Raw genomic sequence first — 19,974 nt, 5'->3', positions numbered from 1 at the left:
GGTCCCACAGAAGGTTCTACTAAGGTAGAAGTGGAGGAATTTTTTTATGCTTTAGAAAAAGCAACTGACACAATGAAAAAGGAAAAGTTGGTCCTTGTTGGGGATCTAAATAGCAGAGTAGGAAATGATGGTACAATATGACATACAAAATATTTTGGGAAAATTTGGAGAAAAGAGCAAAGCTAATAATAATGGCAAATACCTGTTGGATTTCTGCTCAGGTAATGGACTGGTTATTACTAACACCATGTTCCAACATAAAAACGTGCACAAATTCACGTGGAGAGAAGAGGCAAGGAATAAGAAAAGTCTCATTGACTATGTTATTGTTGATAGTGATGTTTTCTTCCTGGTGCAGGACACCAGAGTGTACAGAGGATTTGAAATTGGAAATGATTACTATTTAGTCTTGAGCAGGATAAAATTGAAATCGAAAAGAATAACATGTAAGAAAATTTTAACACGAATAAAAGTTGAGCAGCTCTCAGATGTAGACTAAAATACACAAAGATTATTGAAGAAAAAAATGAAAGAGTTTGAGAACGGAAACCAAACCTTGGAGATTCAGTGGCAAGCCTTGAAGAAAACCCTAATTGATTCAGCCAGAGAAGCATGTGGTGAGGTTATCTGCAAGAATAGAAAAATTAGAACCCCCATGGTGGACACAGGAAGTTAAAGAAGCAGTGAAGGAAAAGAAGAAAGCATATCAAAAGTTCCTGGCAAATAAGTCAACTTGTGCTCTTAGAGAATACAGAAATAAATGTAAGAAAGCTAAAACACTTTGTAAAACTAGCTAAACAAAAGTCATGGGAGGACTTTGGCAAGAACATAGAAAATAAATATTAAGAAGGTGGTAAGATATTCTGGAGGTTGTTGAAGAAGCTTAGAAATGGAGGAAAGAGTGCTGTAAAAGAAGTTAGAGATGATAAAGGTGACATGAAAACAGGGGGAAAAGATATTCTTGAAGTATGGAGTAATTACTTCGAAAAATTGCTAAATGAAACAGTGATAGCACAGTGGTAAAAAAACACTCAACAGTCATACAGTCAGGAATACATATCCACACTTGAAGTAGAAAAAGCCATCAAAGGCTTGAAATGTGGAAAGGCAGCAGGACTAGATGATATTCAACCAGAAATGCTGAAGTATGGTAGTATAAAAGTCTTACAGTGGCTGCACTGCATAGTTCAGAAAGCCTGGACAGAGCGACGAATTTCCGATGATTGGAGTAGAGCTCTAATAGTACCCATATATAAAAAGGGAAATAAAACTGAATGTGAGAATTACAGATGTCGTGTCGACTTTCCCTTAAAACTTCCTATTCTCAATTCTCAATATGGCCGTACCTCTGACAAGAATGAAGCTGACGTCTTGTGAGACAAAGAAATGCAAATGGCAGATGCCAACTTCTTTGTCTCAACTCTGGTACTATCTCCCTATTTAAACTCAAAGAAATTTATTTGTTTTTGCTTCGCCACTTTGAGTCCATGGATATATTGAAATTAAAACCAGGGAGTTAGAAGCCAGTCAGCATTCACTCTTCTCAATAAATTTTTTGAGACTTGCAATCATGACCTGATCCTTAACTATTTCCCGCCTTTAAGAGGTTCGTTTAACTTTTATGAACAGGTGCAATAACTCTAGACATAAGGAAAACTAACTTCATTGTAATAACAGAACAATTTAATTTCACTAAAATAAAACATACAAGTCATTTATATAAACTTAGTCAGTCTCTCAATCTGAATACACATACATATTATTTCATTCTTGTACACATATTTAAATAAAACACTTGAAAATTCACGTTTAAGAATACCAATACTAAATTATATATCACAGAATTACATTACTTTGAGGCTTACATCACAGAATACCAAAGTTAAAGATTATTTACTTAGTTTTCTCTCTGTCTTAAACACTCTAGAAATCAATCAAACTTTCCTTAATTGTCCTATCCAATTTAACATTTCTTTCTCTTTTCGAAGATCTGAGTAACATTAATAGTTCCTTTACAAATACATAATACGAACAATGACGTAATTTCTTGCATTTATTTTCGGCCACAGTTCTAGGATAGTCTTTTTCCACACACTTCAGATCCTCACAATTAAATTCACAGATTAGAAAATATAAAGTTCGTCTTACCGATTTGCTGCACTAAATCTCTAGGCTACTTCAGATTTATTTCATCATAATAATACCTAGACTTTCCCTCTGTAATTTCGAATGGACATCCTCATTCTTGTTTTCCACCATTAAGCCTGCTGGGCTTTCTTTATCTCCGACAGGTGGTTTCCTTTGTCTTACGATTATACTTTCCACATACTAGGGGAACCACGTGGAAGCTTCTCTCCTACCAGTCGGACGATCCATCTCACAGATAGACAGCAGCAGGAAAAACATTGACGAGAAAAAAGCCTTGAACGTAGCGATGCATTCGATTTTAAACTACCTCTCTTTCCCGCAGTTGTTGAACACGCATGCATCCTACTCTCCTTGCGTCTCTCCTTGTACATAGCACCACTCGCGGCAATACTAAACTCTCGTAACTTTCCATAAAATGAAGGGGAGAAAGCACAGTTCTTCACAATGGACTTATTGAAGTTGGCCGTACACGTTTGGTATAGTATTTGATTTCTCTTTTACAAAATGATTGGTTGTTCACATATAAAATTTCTGACTAAGTAATTATTATATACCTTGTACACTGAAATTTCACAATACTAAATTAAGATTATACAATACTATATTACAAAATTATACATAAACGTTCACTTCTGGTAGATTATTAATTTCTTATTTTAAGCGATAAAAATTTTTATGTCTTCCGACATAACACAGAGGTATTTCCCTACTGAGTGTTCCTGGCAAGATCTATGCAAGTATACTTGAGAAATGGTTGAGAAGAATTGTGGAAGAAAAGCTTGGTGAAGAACAAGCTGGATTCAGGCCAAATAGAGGCTGTCAGGATCAGATCTTCACTTTACAACAAATAGTTGAGAAAGCATGGGAAAATAACAAAGATCTGTATTTAAGTTTTGTTGATCTGGAAAAGCCATATGACAAGGTGCCAAGAGAGAAGCTATTCAATATGCTACAGTTATATGGTGTCAATGGGGCATTATATCAAGCAATACTTAGTCTATACTTGAGTTGTAAGTCGGCAGTTAGAATTGAAGGAAGTACAGGAAGATGGTTTGTTAAATCTGGTGTGAGACAAGGATGTACATTATCTCCTCTGTTATTCATTATCTATATGGATCACATTATGAAGGAAAGTGGTATTAAACATGATATCAGAATTGGAGATGTTAATGTCAGCTCTTTGCTTTATGCGGACGATGTTATACTTCTAAATAAATCTGCTACAAGTTTGCAAGATTCCCTGACTAAACTGAATAATTGTTGTAATAGATATGGTATGAAGGTCAGCATTAAAAAGACAAAGACAATGAAAATAGGTAGAATTGTTGAAAATGTCAACTGTGTTGTGAACGGGGAACCTGTGGAAGAAGTAAAACATTTCAGCTACTTAGGCACGAATTTTAGTGAAGATGGTAAATTAAATATAGAAATAGACAACAGAATCAACAAAGCTGGTATGATAGGAAGGCAATTGAATAAATTCATATGGAATAAGAGAGAAATTAGTCGGAATACTAAATTATTTGTATACAAGACAGTGTTCAAACCAGTTTTAACTTATGGATCTGAGAGCTGGGTCAGAAGTAAAACACTTGAACCAAAGACTAGAGACCGCAGATATGAGAGTCCTGTGAAAGATTAGAGGCGTGATCAGATGGCATCACTGGCAATATCATATTAAAAACGAGGATATTAGGAAAGAACTCAACATTGTCGGCATCCAGGAATGCATTAGCAGAGCTAATCTCAGGTGGTATTGTCACCTTAGCAGAATGAGCAAAGAAAGATTAGCAAAACAAGTGTTTTCTGCCAGGTTGTCAGGAAAACGACAAGTAACAGTGATTTGGAGGAAAATTGTAGATGGGAAGTTAATAATGATGTAAATGTAGTACTATCACATCCTGTACACCCCTTGAGGGTACATGTCAGGAATTTGATGATGATGATGGTAATTACTTTCCTCCTCTTTTTTTCATTTAATGACCTGGTCGTGTGATTGCTCATATTCTTTGACATGATTAATGGGCTGTAAAATTTACAAAGAACGTAATTTGTAAATACTGCAAAACAAATGGAGCTTGTAATACACCCACTCTTAATGTTTAATGGGAGGAATGACATCATCATGCTCACGACTTTTTCTCGACCAGGAAACACTCCTCGTGGCTTGCGTATTTTTGCATGATAAATTTAAAGGTGTGCTAATTAAAACTCTTGTCGCATATATAAAGGATTGTCACAATTAATTTCACTGTGTTAATTAAATCTCGTGTTAAGCAAGGGATTCCTGTACTTGAAAAACTCATTAACAATGTGACTGCTTTATTTGATTACAGGGAGGCTTGTATTAAAGTTCATAAAGCATATTGTAAATGAAAATGTTAACTGAAGAGAGATGTGTATCCTGTGATTTTTTGTTTAGTCTTGTACTGTAATTGGTTTTGTGATGAACTGGACTCTGCGAAAGAAGTTGGCTAAGAATCTGAGAGTATCTGATCTGGATTATGTCGATTTGTCCTTATTTACAGATAATGTAGGGAAAAAAAATCTTTTTTTATAACAGCAGTTGATGATGCTGGGGGAAGGTGTCTAACTACGGTTTGATTAAACTTATGAAATTTTGAAATAATGGTGGAATGGTATTAAAAATGAAACTGAAGAGTGTTGATAGTTTGTCTTCTTTGTTATGCATTATGGAGATGAGACTTGGACATCGTAAAAGTGATAATTGAAGACTTAATGCTTTGATTATGTTTAAAGAGTATCTTGCCAGTGAGATGCTTTGATTTTGTGAATAATTATGAAATACACCTAAGATATGCAGATGATATAATTTTTGCAAACACTCCAAAAGGCCTTAATATAATGATAGAGGCCTATATCATGAAAGTAGAAAAGTCGGTCTAAAAATAAACAGAGAAAAAACTAAAATCATGTTTAATTATTTTGTAACACCAAAAAACATAATAATAGAAAACAATTTCTTGGAAAAAGTAAATCTCTTCATATACATACTTAGGTCATCTCATTGATCTGAACTGTGGACTCCAAAAGGAAATAAATAGGAGAGTTCAACTTGCGTGAGCACATTCAGAAAATTGAAAAGCATTTTTCAAAACAGTGATGTCCCATTCTGTTTAAAAAGGAAGATATTTAACCAGTGTATACTTCCAGTCATCTCACATGGTTGTGAATCTTGGTCTCTAACAAAAGCACTGGCAAATAAACTAGCAACAACTCAAAAAAAAAAAAAAAAAAAAAAAAAAAAATGGAGAGGTTGATGCATAAGAAGCCAAACTCGTATCACTGACATCATTCTTCACCATAAGTGACTAAAATGGAAATGGGCCAGACATCTATCCAGAAGAGAAGATGAGAGATGAACCACCGTACTAAACAAACTGGATTCCAAAAGAAGGGAAACGAGGCCAAAGACATCCTAAAAGAAGGTGAAGTGATGAATCGTCAAATTTTGTTTGGGAAAATTGGTGCAGAAACATGGAAAAATGCAGAACATTCACCCCTTGGTCAACATGAAGCAGTGGCAGCAAATAAGGAAGCTGTTTAATCTGGTCAAACCTCAGTAATTTTGGCCTGAGGAACTTGTATGTATATATAGACTTATTGTTAATATGGATTACTTTAATGCAAATTATAGTCAATATTCTGTGAAGAAATAGTCAGAATTATTATTAATTAATCAATATCACAATAAATTAATTATTAAGAATAATTTCAAGTCCATTGAAACTACTCTATCACTTGCCTTAAATAGTCTAACCACATATTATAGCAATAATCAATTAAAACCAAACCCACTTGTGAAAACCCAGACTGGCCTTTTCCCCCACAACAATAAGGAAGCCAACAAGAAGCTACAGATTTCTTGGGAAGGCTCTAATATAGAACATTCCTGGAATCCAATCTACCTCAGTGTGACTCTCGATCACACTCTTTCATATAAAACACACATAGAAAAAACAAAGGCAAAACTTAATGCAAGAAACAATATACTAACAAAGCTTACTTCCTCCAAATGGGGTGCAGACCCTACACACCGAGGTCTTCTGCCTTGGCTCTTTGCTATTCATCTGCTGAATATACTTGCCCTGTATGGGCCAGATCCTGAAAAACTTGACCCAGCATTGATTGAAAGCTGCCACTTAATTACAATACCAACACCATTAAGAGACCTGTATACTTTAGCTGGTATTGTATCTTCTTCAATTTCAAGATCTGCATTCTCGGCTGATGAGAGAATCAGACAAATGAATGATGAATGTCACCCACTATTTCGCCAAACTACAGTGCCCCAAAGACTAAGATCCCAGCATAGCTTTCTAGCAACTGTTGAACCATCTAAAACCCTCCAGAGACAGGACTTCAACAATGGTTTGCACAATGTCCTGAGAGTAATACTTGTATTCCAACAGCTGAACATCTTCCACTTGGCAAGCACTTGGACTGGAATACTTGGAAAGGCCTCAACAGATTACGAACGATAGGACGCTGCAAACAAAACCTCATCAAATGGGGTAACGCAGTCCATGGAACATCTCCTTTCTTGCTCCCTTCTTCAATCACCTTGCACAAAAGAGAACCTTATATCCTGCACAGAAAGTGCAGTTGATTGTGCAAGATACTGGAGAACATATTTATTGTATATAACTTATATATAGTTTCTTTTCCCTTCATATTTTACCTATTATTCCTTGTATAATTTATCTATTAAATTTAAGCTGTTCTCATTTGTAATGTATCCTAATTTGTTGTAAATAATACTGTACCAATTACTCACTACTGTATCACTCATGTTTGGATATGAAATAAATAAGAATTAGAATTATTTACTGTAATTGACATTTATAATTTGTGCTATACTTGTAAAAGATTAGGTAACTTCAAAGCGACTGTTTATACATGTACTGCAATAATATAAAAATTGCTGAGTATACAATTCATATTTTTTATTTATTTATTTTTAGTGCCAGGTCCACCAGGAACATTGAAATTTTTTGATATAACTATGAATTCTCTCAATGTTAGTTGGCCAGAACCTGAGGAGCCTAATGGCAAAATTCGATCTTATCTTGTCACTTATGAAACTGCTTTATCTGATAGTGGTAAGAAGTGTTTTTTGATTAGTCACTAATTTATATTCAACATTAATATAAGATATCGTAATTTCTCATGGAACTTAAAGTTTTTATACTGAAAGCACATTTTTAGATTCTTTATTAATTGTGTAATAAATGATCTTTTAACCTCTACTTATAATACTATTTTCTGATACGTACTCTCAAAATAGGTTTACCTGGTATTATTATTATAGTCCAGTACACTGTTTTTCTTCCCATAATAAGGCCAGGGCCATTGTGCAGATATCAGGAAACATATCTCACAGAAATCATCTATTCACTTTCTGATTTGAAGACTTATGTGAAGACATAAACTTATTTGAAGACTTATGTGAAGACATAATTTTTAAATTCTCAGTCTAATTTATTCTGAGTCTTCCTCTTTTTTGAGTTCCTGGAATATGTCCTTCAAGGACCTTGTACCAACACACCATTAGATCTGCTAATATGGCCAAGTCAGATGGATGTTGTTTCCTTTGGATCTGAATTGTCAGTTATATTTCTTTCACTGCCAACAGTGAAAGAAATAATTCTTTGCCTCACTTCTGAATTTGTGCTATATTTTAGTCTGGTTATTTTTTCTAGTGTATGGTTATTTTAGGAGATATCTATAGCATTTCATTTGAAATGGCATCAATCTCTTTTCATCTTCTGTTAAGAAGGTTTGTGTTTCGCTTACATAGACAACTACTGAATTAACAAGGATGTCAATAAGGCACAATCTCTTTGTACACTAGTGTCCAAAATTTAAGTTTAATCCAAAATTTAATCCAAAATACAATCACAAATTCAGACAAATCATCTTACGACATTTTGTGTAACTGACAATTTCAAGTAGAAAGCAGGTGCACATTCAAATTTTCGAATCACATGCAAAAGAGATCACATGATAGCACTCAACTGGATAAAAGGCAAATTCCTTTTCACGAAGGAATAAAGTTATTATTGTACAAACATCTCCATGGAGTCCAAAGACTCATCATGGGAGACCCAAACTATCCACACAACAATCTATCATACCTCTCCTTGAATTACAAGACAAAGCAATCACAACTGACTTTGGCAACCCATTCCACTCATCCACAACTCTCCAAGTAAAAAATCTTGTCCTCACACCCCCTACTAACCACACCTTTATTCAGCTTCCAGGGATGACCTCTTGTTTCTGATCTCTCCAGCCAAGTGCTGAAACTATATAGAACCCTTTAAGCAACTTAGATGTTTCTATCATATCACCTCTTTTTCTCCTATCAGCCAACTTCTGCAATCCACACACCCTCAATCTAGCTTCATAGGGAACATTCCACAGACCACTCACCATCTTGGTCACTTGCCTCTGAATCTTCTCCACCTCTTCCTCATCCCCAAGAAACCCAGAAGACAAGGCTTGAGCACAGTAATCAAGAAGTAGACATATCAAGGCCTTATAAAGAAAAATAACAACTTATCTCTACTTGTTTAATGCGTTCTTCAATAGCCAAGTAATCTTATGGGCTACCTTAGCAATATGTTCTCTAAACTTTAACTCTCTATCTATCACCACCCCTAAATCTCTATCTCTATCTTCTTTTGCCCATACTGTCAGCCTATTTAAATTGTCCTGCGAGCTCTCCAAATCATCTTGTACCTAATTTTGCATTATCAGCAAACAACTGAATTTTTCCTTTCAGGTTTTTTTCCTGTATCATTTATGTACAAATTAAACAGCAATGGTCCCAGCACTGAACTTTGCAGCACACCACTAGCCACCTGTTTCAGCCTTGATCCTTCTTCTCCATATACCACTTTTTGATATCTGTCCTGCAGCTACCCTCTTATCCACTTAAACAGTGTCATGTCCATCCCCATTTGTTCTAATTTGCATGACAGAGTTTCATGTGGTATTCTGTCAAATGCCTTTGCAAAAACCAACAGAATAATCATTGTGCAACCATTTCCTTTATCCAACTCTGCTGTTACTCTATTATAAAAAAGATAGTAAATTACTAAGGCATGACTGATCCCTAACAAAGCTGCGTTGCTCCTCATATAGTATCATATTCTTATCCATCCATTCTTGAATTCTCTTTTTGACCAATTTTTCCAGTACTTTTACCATCACACCTGAGATACTGATTATCTATAATTTGCAACTGCAGTTTTGGAACATCTCCAATGTAAGGGAATTATTTTGCCCTCTTTCCACTCCATTGGAACTTCACCAGCTGAGACATTAAGAGCCTAGTCAGCAGCATTGCAAGTTTCCTTGCACAATCTCACAAACCCGAGTTGATATCCCATCTAATCCCACAGCTGTATTTACATTGAGATTCTGCAATATCCTAAGAACCTCTAATTCATCCACTTCTAAATTAAAGACCTCTTTAATTTATAGTATAACCAAGTGGAAAAACTTCCAACAACTATCATCCACTTCTGTTCCCACATTAGTGTCTGTCACATGTTGTTAAAGCAGTAACTTCACTAGGATGATGATATACATTGCAAAGCGGTCACTCAGTAACCCAACTATTTTATCTGCTTCTGTCACCTCATGACTATCATCACTCATTAAGGTTAATCTTTCATAGTCATCCTTCCTCTTGCTTGCCACATAACAAAAGAACTCTTTGTGATTTCCTTTGGCTTGCTTGGATAAATTCTTCTCATAATCTAATTTTGCCTTCCTTGCTATTCTGGTCACCTTTCTTGCCTGAGCCTTGTACTTTTCATGAGTTTTCTGGTCATCTTTCTCTTTATATACTCTCCACAGCATTTTCTTTTTCTGCAGCTTGTTCTTAATGATTTAATGATATTACTCATCCATCTAACTCCTACCCAATTAACCCTTCTTGCCCTAGGTATACAGTTTAATACTGCTTCCTCTAGATGATCTTTAACTATATCCCATGCACTACTAACATCTTTACCCTCACTGTTTTATGCCATGGCACAGATTTAAGATTCTTCCTAAGCTTGTCATAATCACCTGCTACATAGTTCCATATATACCCCTTCTTGACAAAATATTCCTCATATTGTGCAATCTCCCAAGTCAACACCACATTGCCACTTTTACCAATCAGAGGCAATGTGGTCACCTTGTTATGGATAGCTTTTGTGATCCTATGACTAGGCCCAATACTCTCACACTTCTAGTTTCCTGCATCACATGCTGTCTCATGTAATTATCTCTTAGTAGATGTATAAATTCCATTTCCTTCCTGCCATGTGATCTTTCTTCCTTGCAGTCTATATTTCCATACTTGCTCATAATAATTACTAACTCATTGTACTAATTTGGCGATGCTTGTCTTCCAGACCATCAATGAACTCCCTGACTCATAACAACAACCAACTGTATATTCTGTCTTACTTGCCTTAATCTCACACCAGGCTGCTGCAAATGAACAACCATCCTCCCACCTATCTCCTATTATTTTTGTCTGCAATTCATCCACGATCATCAGCAGTATCCCTTCCCCCATCCTACCTTCTCTATCTTCCCCGAAAATACTAAACCCTTCACATTCTGTCCCTGTAACTACATTATCTGTTGTTAGCCAAGTCTCACTAATGCCTATAACTTTTGGTGAGGTTGCACTAACCAATGCCAAAAACTTCTCCCTCTTGTTCCTGATACTTCTGGCATTAGTATAGAAATACCAAAATCCCTTTATTCCCCCACCCACCTTTGAATTAATCAATCCACCTAGACCTTGGTCTTCCTCTGGATCTCTTTCCTGCCATCTTGGCAACAAACACCTGTTTTGCTAACCTTTCCTCACCCACTCTATTTAAGTGGCCATACCTCCTTAGATTAGCTCTGCTGACACATTTTTGAATGCTAAATATGTACAGATAAATACAGACCTATAGATTTACAAGTACTCCATCATTCTTAGCCTCCTTCTTAGCTTGCTCCTCAGTTTTATCTCTTCTAACAACTTCTTTACATCCTTCCTCTTAGAATACTTCTTGCCTCCCAAATCATTTTTGCCAACCAAGACATCCACTTTGGAGAACATAAAAAATATGTTCGGCACTATCGTTATGGCAAGTTGGAACTGACAGACTATACTTTGGATACCCCTTCACACATGATCAAATAAAAAAAAAACAAAAAAAAAACTGCTACACACAAGTCATTATAGGTCAGATTATTTTTGGAATCAGCAGTGGCTTTAAAACATTCTCCAAATCTCAAGTATGGCTGTATCAATATACAAAAAATCTGTGCAGCAATCATTTTAAGATCATATTAATACTTGTTTTTTCTCTCCTTATCTAACAATAGATAGTACCATTTAGGACTTTAGTTCCTTGTGTTGTCTGTTACAATTTTTTTTTAAAACTAGTCCCACTGTTATACCAAATTCCTGCTGTGACAGTACAGGAGTTTGTTTGTGCTCTGAAAATGCTGGATATAATGGCAACAAATAAGTTAAAATAAATATTAATTATGTTCTTCTTATTCTCTGTTGTGAATGATACCATTAAATATATATAGATATGGAATCCATCACCTTTATACTATGCTATCTACTGTTCACTAATAGTGTTTTCCTATATTAATAGTTTGTGTTATTTCTCTGAGTGATTTGTTTTTTTTTTATGTTATATTAAAACCCCAAGCATCCACAAGCAGAAAAAGCTTGCTCACTTGAGGGCGGGGACCTCACAAGGATTCTGCTTTGTAAAATGATTCAAATCAAACCCTGGTCTTTTCCAGTCAAAGTGTGCATTGTCTTGTCATTCTTCCAGCTTGCACGATGGAGGTGCTTATTGACTCATTTATTTTTTAAGATTATCTTGCAGACAATGTTTATGTTCAGTTCCTGGAAACAAATTGTTGTCTTAAATATTACAATACTAAAAAAATTTCGTGATTTATGTGATGGAGATCTCTATTTTTTCTGTGAGTAAAACAAATTTCAGTGATCATTTCTCTGACCACTACGCTGGATTTGGCACTTCATCTCCCCCCCCCCCCACACACACACACACTACTGGGTCTCCAGATCTAAAAAAGTGGAAATAGCACAATATACATGGAGTGGCCACATTTGAAATACTTCATCCTATAAAACACAATACTTTTTTAACTAAGATGAAAAGCCAAACGGCTATTTTTTTCTGACGAAGTTGATAAATTAAGGGGATAAAAATTCCTTATTGTTTTTCAGCCAGTATGCGAAACTCTAAGATCGAAAACTACTCTTGAATACTATTCTTGATATCCTCTCCTCATAATGTAAAACAGTATTACATCTCCTAGGAGCTGTGTATTTTTACATTATGAGAAAATATCAAGAATAGTGAGGGAGCTTGCTCCACCTCTGCATCGAGTTGCCTAGGTGTGGTACTACCAAGTGGTAACTTGGATTTGCCAATAGTTCGTCGGCATGAAACGCTTAGATCTTAGTTTTCGATCTTAGAGTTTCGCATACTGGCTGAAAAACAATAAGGGATTTTTATCCCCTTAATTTTTTAATACTTTTTTCTTTAATTCAAACAAGTCTGGCTTCATAACAGTTTAATATTCAGTATAGCTTTAGAAAGTTTTAATCCAAAAAAATGACTTCTTCTATAAGATCTCTTATGAAAATTTTTCATATGGATGAACCTATTAAGACTTTGTGTTTGGGATGATTGGAGCTGAATCTGATATACATCCTTATTTGTGCATCGTGTCAGTATTCCCATATGTACAAAGAAATAATTGTTTTTTTTTTGGGGGGGGGGGACAAGCATTTCATGGAAGAAAAAATGGTTTCTGTGAAAGCATTGATATGACCCTTTATTTTGTACAAATGCTTGTTTGCTTTAATAACTTTGTTAAAAACAAGACTGCATATCATATTTTGAATATATACATTCAGATCATATTACTTTGAAAAACTGCTAAATGAAACAAGCAGTGATGACAGCACAGTGGTCAGTGTAAAAAACACTGACCAGGCATGCAGTCAGGAATACATATCCATACTAGAAGTAGAAAAAAACCATCAAAGGCTTGAAATGTGGAAAGGCAGCAGGAGTAGATGATATTCGACCAGAAATGCTGAAGTATGGTGGTATAAGAGTCTTACAGTGGCTGCACTGCATAGTTCAGAAAGCCTGGACAGAGGGACGAATTCTCGATGATTGGAGTAGAGCTCTCATAGTACCCATATATAAAAAGGGAAATAAAACTGCATGTGAGAATTACAGAGGTATTTCCCTACTGAGTGTTCCTGGCAAGATCTATGCAAGTATACTTGAGAAACGGTTGAGAAGAATTGTGGAAGAAAAGCTTGGTGAAGAACAAGCTGGATTCAGGCCAAATAGAGGCTGTCAGGATCAGATCTTCACTTTACAACAAATAGTCGAGAAAGCATGGGAATATAACAAAGATCTGTATTTAAGTTTTGTCGATCTGGAAAAGGCACATGACAAGGTGCCAAGAGAGAAGCTATTCAATACGCTGCAGTTATATGGTGTCAATGGGGCATTATATCAAGCAATACTTAGTCTTTATTTGAGTTGTAAGTCAGCAGTTAGAATTGAAGGAAGTACAGGAAGATGGTTTAATGTTAAATCTGGTGTGAGACAAGGATGTACATTATCTGTTATTCATTATCTATATGGATAATGAATAACAGATAATGTTATTCATTACCCATATAGATAATGAATAACATTATCTGTTATTCATTATCTATATGGATCACATTATGAAGGAAAGTGGTATTAAACATGATATCAAAATTGGAGATGTTAATGTCAGCTCTTTGCTTTATGCAGATGATGTTATATTTCTAAATAAATCTGCTACAAGTCTGCAAGATTCTCTGACTAAATTGAATAGCTGTTGTAATAGATATGGTATGAAGGTCAGCAATAAAAAGACAAAGACAATGAAAATAGGCAGAATCATTGAAAATGTCAACTGTGTTGTGAATGGAGAACCTGTGGAACAAGTATTCAGCTATTTAGGCACGATTTTTACTGAAGATGGTAAATTAAATATAGAAATAGACAACAGAATCAGCAAAGCTGGTATGGTGGGAAGTCAATTGAATAAATTCATATGGAATAAGAGAGAAATTAGTAGGAACACTAAATTAGCTGTGTACAAGACAGTGTTCAAACCAGTTTTAACTTATGGATCTGAGAGCTGGGTCAGAAGTAAAACACTTGACCAAAGACTAGAGACCACAGATATGAGAGTCCTGAGAAAGATTATAGGCATGAACAGATGGCATCAATGGCAATATCATATTAAAAATGAGGATATTAGGAAAGAACTTGACCTTGTCAGCATCCAGGAATGCGTTAGCAGAGCTAATCTCAGGTGGTATGGTCACTTAAACAGAATGGGCGAGGAAAGATTAGCAAAACAAGTGTTCTCTGCCAGGTTGGCAGGAAAACGACCCAGAGGAAGACCAAGATATAGGTGGATTGATACGGTACAGAGTGCCTTAGAGGATAGAAATATAAGATCTGATAATGTTGGAGTCTTGACAAGTAACAGACTGATTTGGAGGAAAATTGTAGATAGGAAATTAATAATGATGTAGTTTTTTTCATGTAGTACTATCATATCCTGTACACCCCTTGAGGGTACATGGCAGGAATTTGATGATGATGATGACATTTAGATCATTAAGGAAGAAATTTACAAAATAGATGTACGATTGCACATTCTGAAAAACTTAAGCGAATTAAAATGATAATGTTCTTATCATTGTTATTTCATAGCTTGGGGCACCTTTAATTTAACTTGTTTTAGGTTTAACAAAATGTTTTAAAAGCAGATTTTTTTCTATTGCTACTCTGTAAATTTTAAAATGAAATTTTATTATTATTCCGTTTAAAATAAATAAATAATAACATTGTTTTTCTTATATAACTTGTTAAATTTTGAGGAAAATCAGTTTGTGTTTTTTTGTAATCAGATTTCAGCAAACAAGTCAGACAGAAGGTAACAAGTACTCATCTTGCTGTTCATGGTTTAGCTGAAATGGTTATGTATGTGTTTAGGGTAAAAGCAGAAACTTTCGATTATGGTCCAGAGTCTGTGAGTAACATCACTACTGGTCCTCATGAAGGTAAGTGGTATAATTTGTATGGTCACTTGCAAGTTTCTCTTAGCATTTTTTTTTTAAATCCCAAAGAACCATGATAAACAAATTCTTACACAGTATTGTTTGACATTATGTGTGTGTGTCAAGATAGCAAAATGTATGTGCAAAACATGAAGACACTTATTTGTAATTTGTGGTTTTTCATCCATTAGAATTCTTAATGGAAATAAGATGACTCCTCACCTATCTGTCATATCTATTAAAGAGCAGCCTCTTTGTGGTAATTTAAATGATAGGTTTGTTATTTGTACTGATTATTTCAAGATATTAATTTGGCTAGATTTTTCCCCCTGCCTGATTATAACAAGTGGAACTACATCACTAATTTAGTTATCTTCAGCATATATTGTTATATGACTGAATCTAATGAAGAGAAGAGAAGAATTAGCCATACTGTTCATCACTAAATATGAGTGCAGTCTCTAAAAATGGCAGGCATTATGAATTGGAGTGATACGAACAGATATTAAAATGGGGACTATGATGACAATGAGACTTATTTGTGCTTATGTTCTCACAGAAGATTTCACTAAGGAAAAAGTGGAAGAATTTTGGCATTAGAGAAGCAGCTGATGCAGAGAAAAATGAAAAGTTAGTTCTTGTTGAAGATCTAAACAGAAGAGCAGGAAATGATTACCAGACATGTAGAAAAGTTTTGGAAAAATTTGGAGGAAACTGAAACGCTAATAATAAGTATCTGCTGGATTTCTGTTCAGGACATGGATGTCATTATTAACACCATGTTCTAACATAAAGATGTGCACAAATTCACATGGAAAGAAGACACAAGAATAAGACAAGTCTCATTGATGTCATATCTTCATACTAGTTCAAGACATAAAAAGTCTGAAATAGAGCATACAAAGGATCTGAAATAGAAAGTGATCCCTGTTTGGTTTTGACCAGGATAAAACTGAATATCACATTGAAAAGAAAAGTGGATGAGAAAGTTTTAAAAAGAATCAAAGTTGAGCAGTTTGGGGGGGCTGTAGACACAAATACATAAATATTATTCAATAAAAAATGAGCAAGTATGGGAACAAGAACCAAATCTTGATAAGTCGGTGGTAATCCCCGAAGTAAACATTGATTTATTCATCCAGATAGACTGTGGTGAGATTGTCTACAAGGATAGAAAAATAAGAGCTGCATGGTGGACACCGAAACTTAGAGGCAGTCAAGTAAAAGAAGAAAGGGTATCAAAATTTCCTCAAAAGCAAATTAGCACATGCTCTGAGAGAATACAGAGAAAAATGCAAGAAAGTCAAGCGATGTGTAAAACTAATAAAATTCATGGGAAGACTTTAGTAAGAACATAGAAAATAAATATCAGGAAGGTAGCAAAATATTCTGGGGGCTATTGAAAAAGCTTAGAAATGGAGATAAGAGTACTATAAAAGGAATCAGAGATGACATGAAAACTGAAACTAAAAATATTCTGAATGTCTGGAGTATTTACTTTGAACGATTACTAAATGAAACAAGCAGTGACTGCATGGCTGTAGGAAATGCTTGACAGGAATGCAATGAGGAATACATATCATTGCTTGAAGTAGAAAAGGTCATCGAACATCTGAAATGTGGAACCACAGTAGCTTTACAATGCTTTACAGTAGCTGCACTGCATGATTCAGAAGGCCAGGTCAGAGAGTTGAATTGCAGATGACTGCAGAGGAGTCATAGTATCCATCTATAAAAAGAGAAAACTGAATGTGAGAATTACAGAGGAATTTCCTTTCTAAGTGTTCCTGATAAGTTTTATGAAAGCATAAAAAATTGTGGAAGGGAAACTTGTAGAAGAACAAGCTGGATTAGACTAAACATAGACTGTCAAGATCAGATTTTCACTTTAATACAAACAGTTCTGAAATTATGGGAATATACCATGAATCTGTATTCAGGTTTCATAGATCTGGAAAAGGCATGGCATGGTGCCAAGAGAAAGGCTGTTCAAAATATGACGTGATTTAATTGTGACATTATATTTAGCAACTTCATAGTCTATATTTGAGTTATAAGTCAATAGTTAAAATCAAAGGAGGTACAGGAAAATGTTTTTTTTTTAATTCTTTTAATTCATCTTTATCATCAAGTTATCAACAATACCTTCCTAAAAAAAAAAATGCTACAGCCAAAATACTATCAACAAAATTCTGTACAAGACATCACTTAAAAACAAAAATAAACAAGACTACAATAAAACTGTAACCATTCCATACATCAAAGGGATATCAGACAAAATAAAACAGAATACTACAAAAATACAACCTTAAAGCCACTTTTAAACCTCCTGCAAAATTAAAGAATTTTGCTCACATTTTAATAATAGCTGTAATAAGAGGAATGAATATACTGACTGCTTTTGGATTTTGCTACAAGCATTTGACATGATTCCACATGAAAGGTTGTTATATAAACTCAGATGAATGGGTATGTAAAATAGGCTTGTGATATGGATAGGAGATTGACTCATGTTTTCAATGAATTAAACAACTTTAAACAATTAGATGCTTCCACTATCTTGTCAATGTTATAGAGATATCTTCAGGGTTTATGATATAAATTGTAATGCACACAAGTCTAGTTAAAGTCTAAAAACTCATAGCGAGGGTGAGCGCTCTCTATGGACACTAATAGGAAGCTCAGGTTGTAACTTAGGGTGTCTAAGAATTACTGCTTCCCATATTTTTTTGAAAGCAGCTGCTGATTCAATAAAAAGCTCCCACATTTGAACCTGCAGCGATAAAGCATAATGTTTTTCCATTTGATTCTCTGTTGGTATCAGACATTGTCCTCTAGACCTGATTACAGATGTATTTTTTGTTCTTCCAATCAAATTTTGCTGACATTCCTGTCTCCTCACAGTAGGCCAAATTATAGAAACAAGAACTTTATACACATTATGAACTGAGAAAGGAGGGAATGGGTCCTTATTAAAATGGATAACAGCTAGTTGTGAGTAGGGATTGATTTTTTTCAAACTTCTGGCCATTTTTTCTGATATTCCCCAGACATTGGGAATAATGATCACATTACTATAATCTGTATGTAAAGAAAATTGGGGAAAGGATTAAAGAGAATGGCCAACAGGTATCAGAGAGTAATGTATAGGTACTCCGAGTCTAAGATTAGTTGAGTGACCAGTGGGGAATCTTGGGGGTTCTCTATACTGGCCACTGTTGTTTAATTTGTATATCAGTGATATTAGGATTGTCTGGATAGTAACGTACAATTATTTGCTAATGATACAAAGTTGGCAGGAATAATAAGGGACTTTTCCGATACAGAATCCTTGCAGGCTGACCTGAACAAAGTGGTTGTATGGATAAATGACAATGCATATCAATTTAGCATTGCCAGATACATTGCTATGCATTGCAAGAAGAGTATTTTATTAATGATAATTTATTACAATGGTCATTCATTATGAGTTAAAGTTTAGGGGCCACATTGCTAAGGAGTTTTGCCATCACATTAGATAACTAGTGTTGAAGAAGTTGTTTTTTGGGAGTAATGAAGATATTCCACTATATATAAGGTTTTGATAAGATCACATCATGATTACTGTTTTCGGATATGTTTACTTGATTCCAAGATGAGAAGGCAGCTGAAAAGATCCAGAAGCAGATAACCAAGATGATATCTGGCCTATGTGCATGTAAGAATAGTCTGAGGTGTAATGTGGTCTTCAAAGTTTGAGTAATAGTTGGAAAAAAAAGAGAGAGATGATAGAAATATATACATCGTAAGGGAATCTTATAGTATAGACACAAGTGAGATTTTGCAGCTCATAATGGGGGGGGGGGCAGCTCCTGTGATGCGACATTTGTGTTATTTTCATGGAATGTGGTGAGTTTGCATGCAATGAATTCTTTCAGTGAGAGAGATAATAGGTATTTAGGTACTTTGAGCTGAAAGATGCACTGCACTTCCTCAATGAATCCTTGACTTCTTGAAAGCAGTTTTACAACAATAATAGCAGACAAAAAGATATGAATTCAGTACAACATAGTAGTTTATATATATATATGAAAGATTATTTAAAGAAGACAAACTCTTAATACATGGGTCAAATCTAAATAGAAATGACTGGTTGAAAGTGAAATTCACTTATAAACACTATTTTTGAGAAGTAGCTGCACTTACTTCTCAGTGGTTGAGTTTTTTGATATTGCTATCTTTTGGAGATGATAATGTGGACTCTAATAGTGTTCTTCAGACATGCAGCATGAAGTTAATATGTTGCAACATGAGTCCAAACAAATTGTTACTAAGTTAATTAGTATTTTGAAAATAATCTTGACATTGGACTGAAATATATATTGATAATGAATAAAAAGTTTTTAGCTGTGTAATTTGAACCATTTATCAATTTTGTATCATTTCTTCTTATATTTCCTTGAAACAACGGATGACTCAAAAAAAATTTCTTTACTTCCTTCCTGGATGGTCTCTTCTGTGGTATTGTACTAACTATTCATTTTGAAATTGCTTTCCATTCAGTTACTTTTAATATTAAACATGAAAATAATATTGCAGGCTTCTCTTTGCTTTGAGAGAGAGAGAGAAAGAAAGAGAGT

General features: G+C 34.8%; 1 protein-coding gene across 1 annotated transcript in view; it reads left to right on the top strand.

The window, feature by feature from the left end:
- Positions 1-19,974, top strand: part of sdk (sidekick cell adhesion molecule) — a 496,543-nt gene that overhangs the window by 419,532 nt on the left and 57,037 nt on the right. Inside the window, exons 30-31 of the mRNA XM_090407513.1 lie at positions 7,134-7,271; positions 15,206-15,358. Of these exons, the coding sequence (XP_090263639.1) occupies positions 7,134-7,271; positions 15,206-15,358 (291 nt within the window). The remainder of the gene's footprint in view (positions 1-7,133; positions 7,272-15,205; positions 15,359-19,974) is intronic.

Source organism: Typopeltis vanoorti, chromosome 17 (assembly GCF_054136105.1).
Source record: "Typopeltis vanoorti isolate ZY-2024b chromosome 17, IOZ_Tvanoo_1.0, whole genome shotgun sequence".
NCBI lineage: Eukaryota > Metazoa > Arthropoda > Arachnida > Uropygi > Thelyphonidae > Typopeltis > Typopeltis vanoorti.
This window is presented reverse-complemented; position numbering and strand designations above follow the sequence as displayed.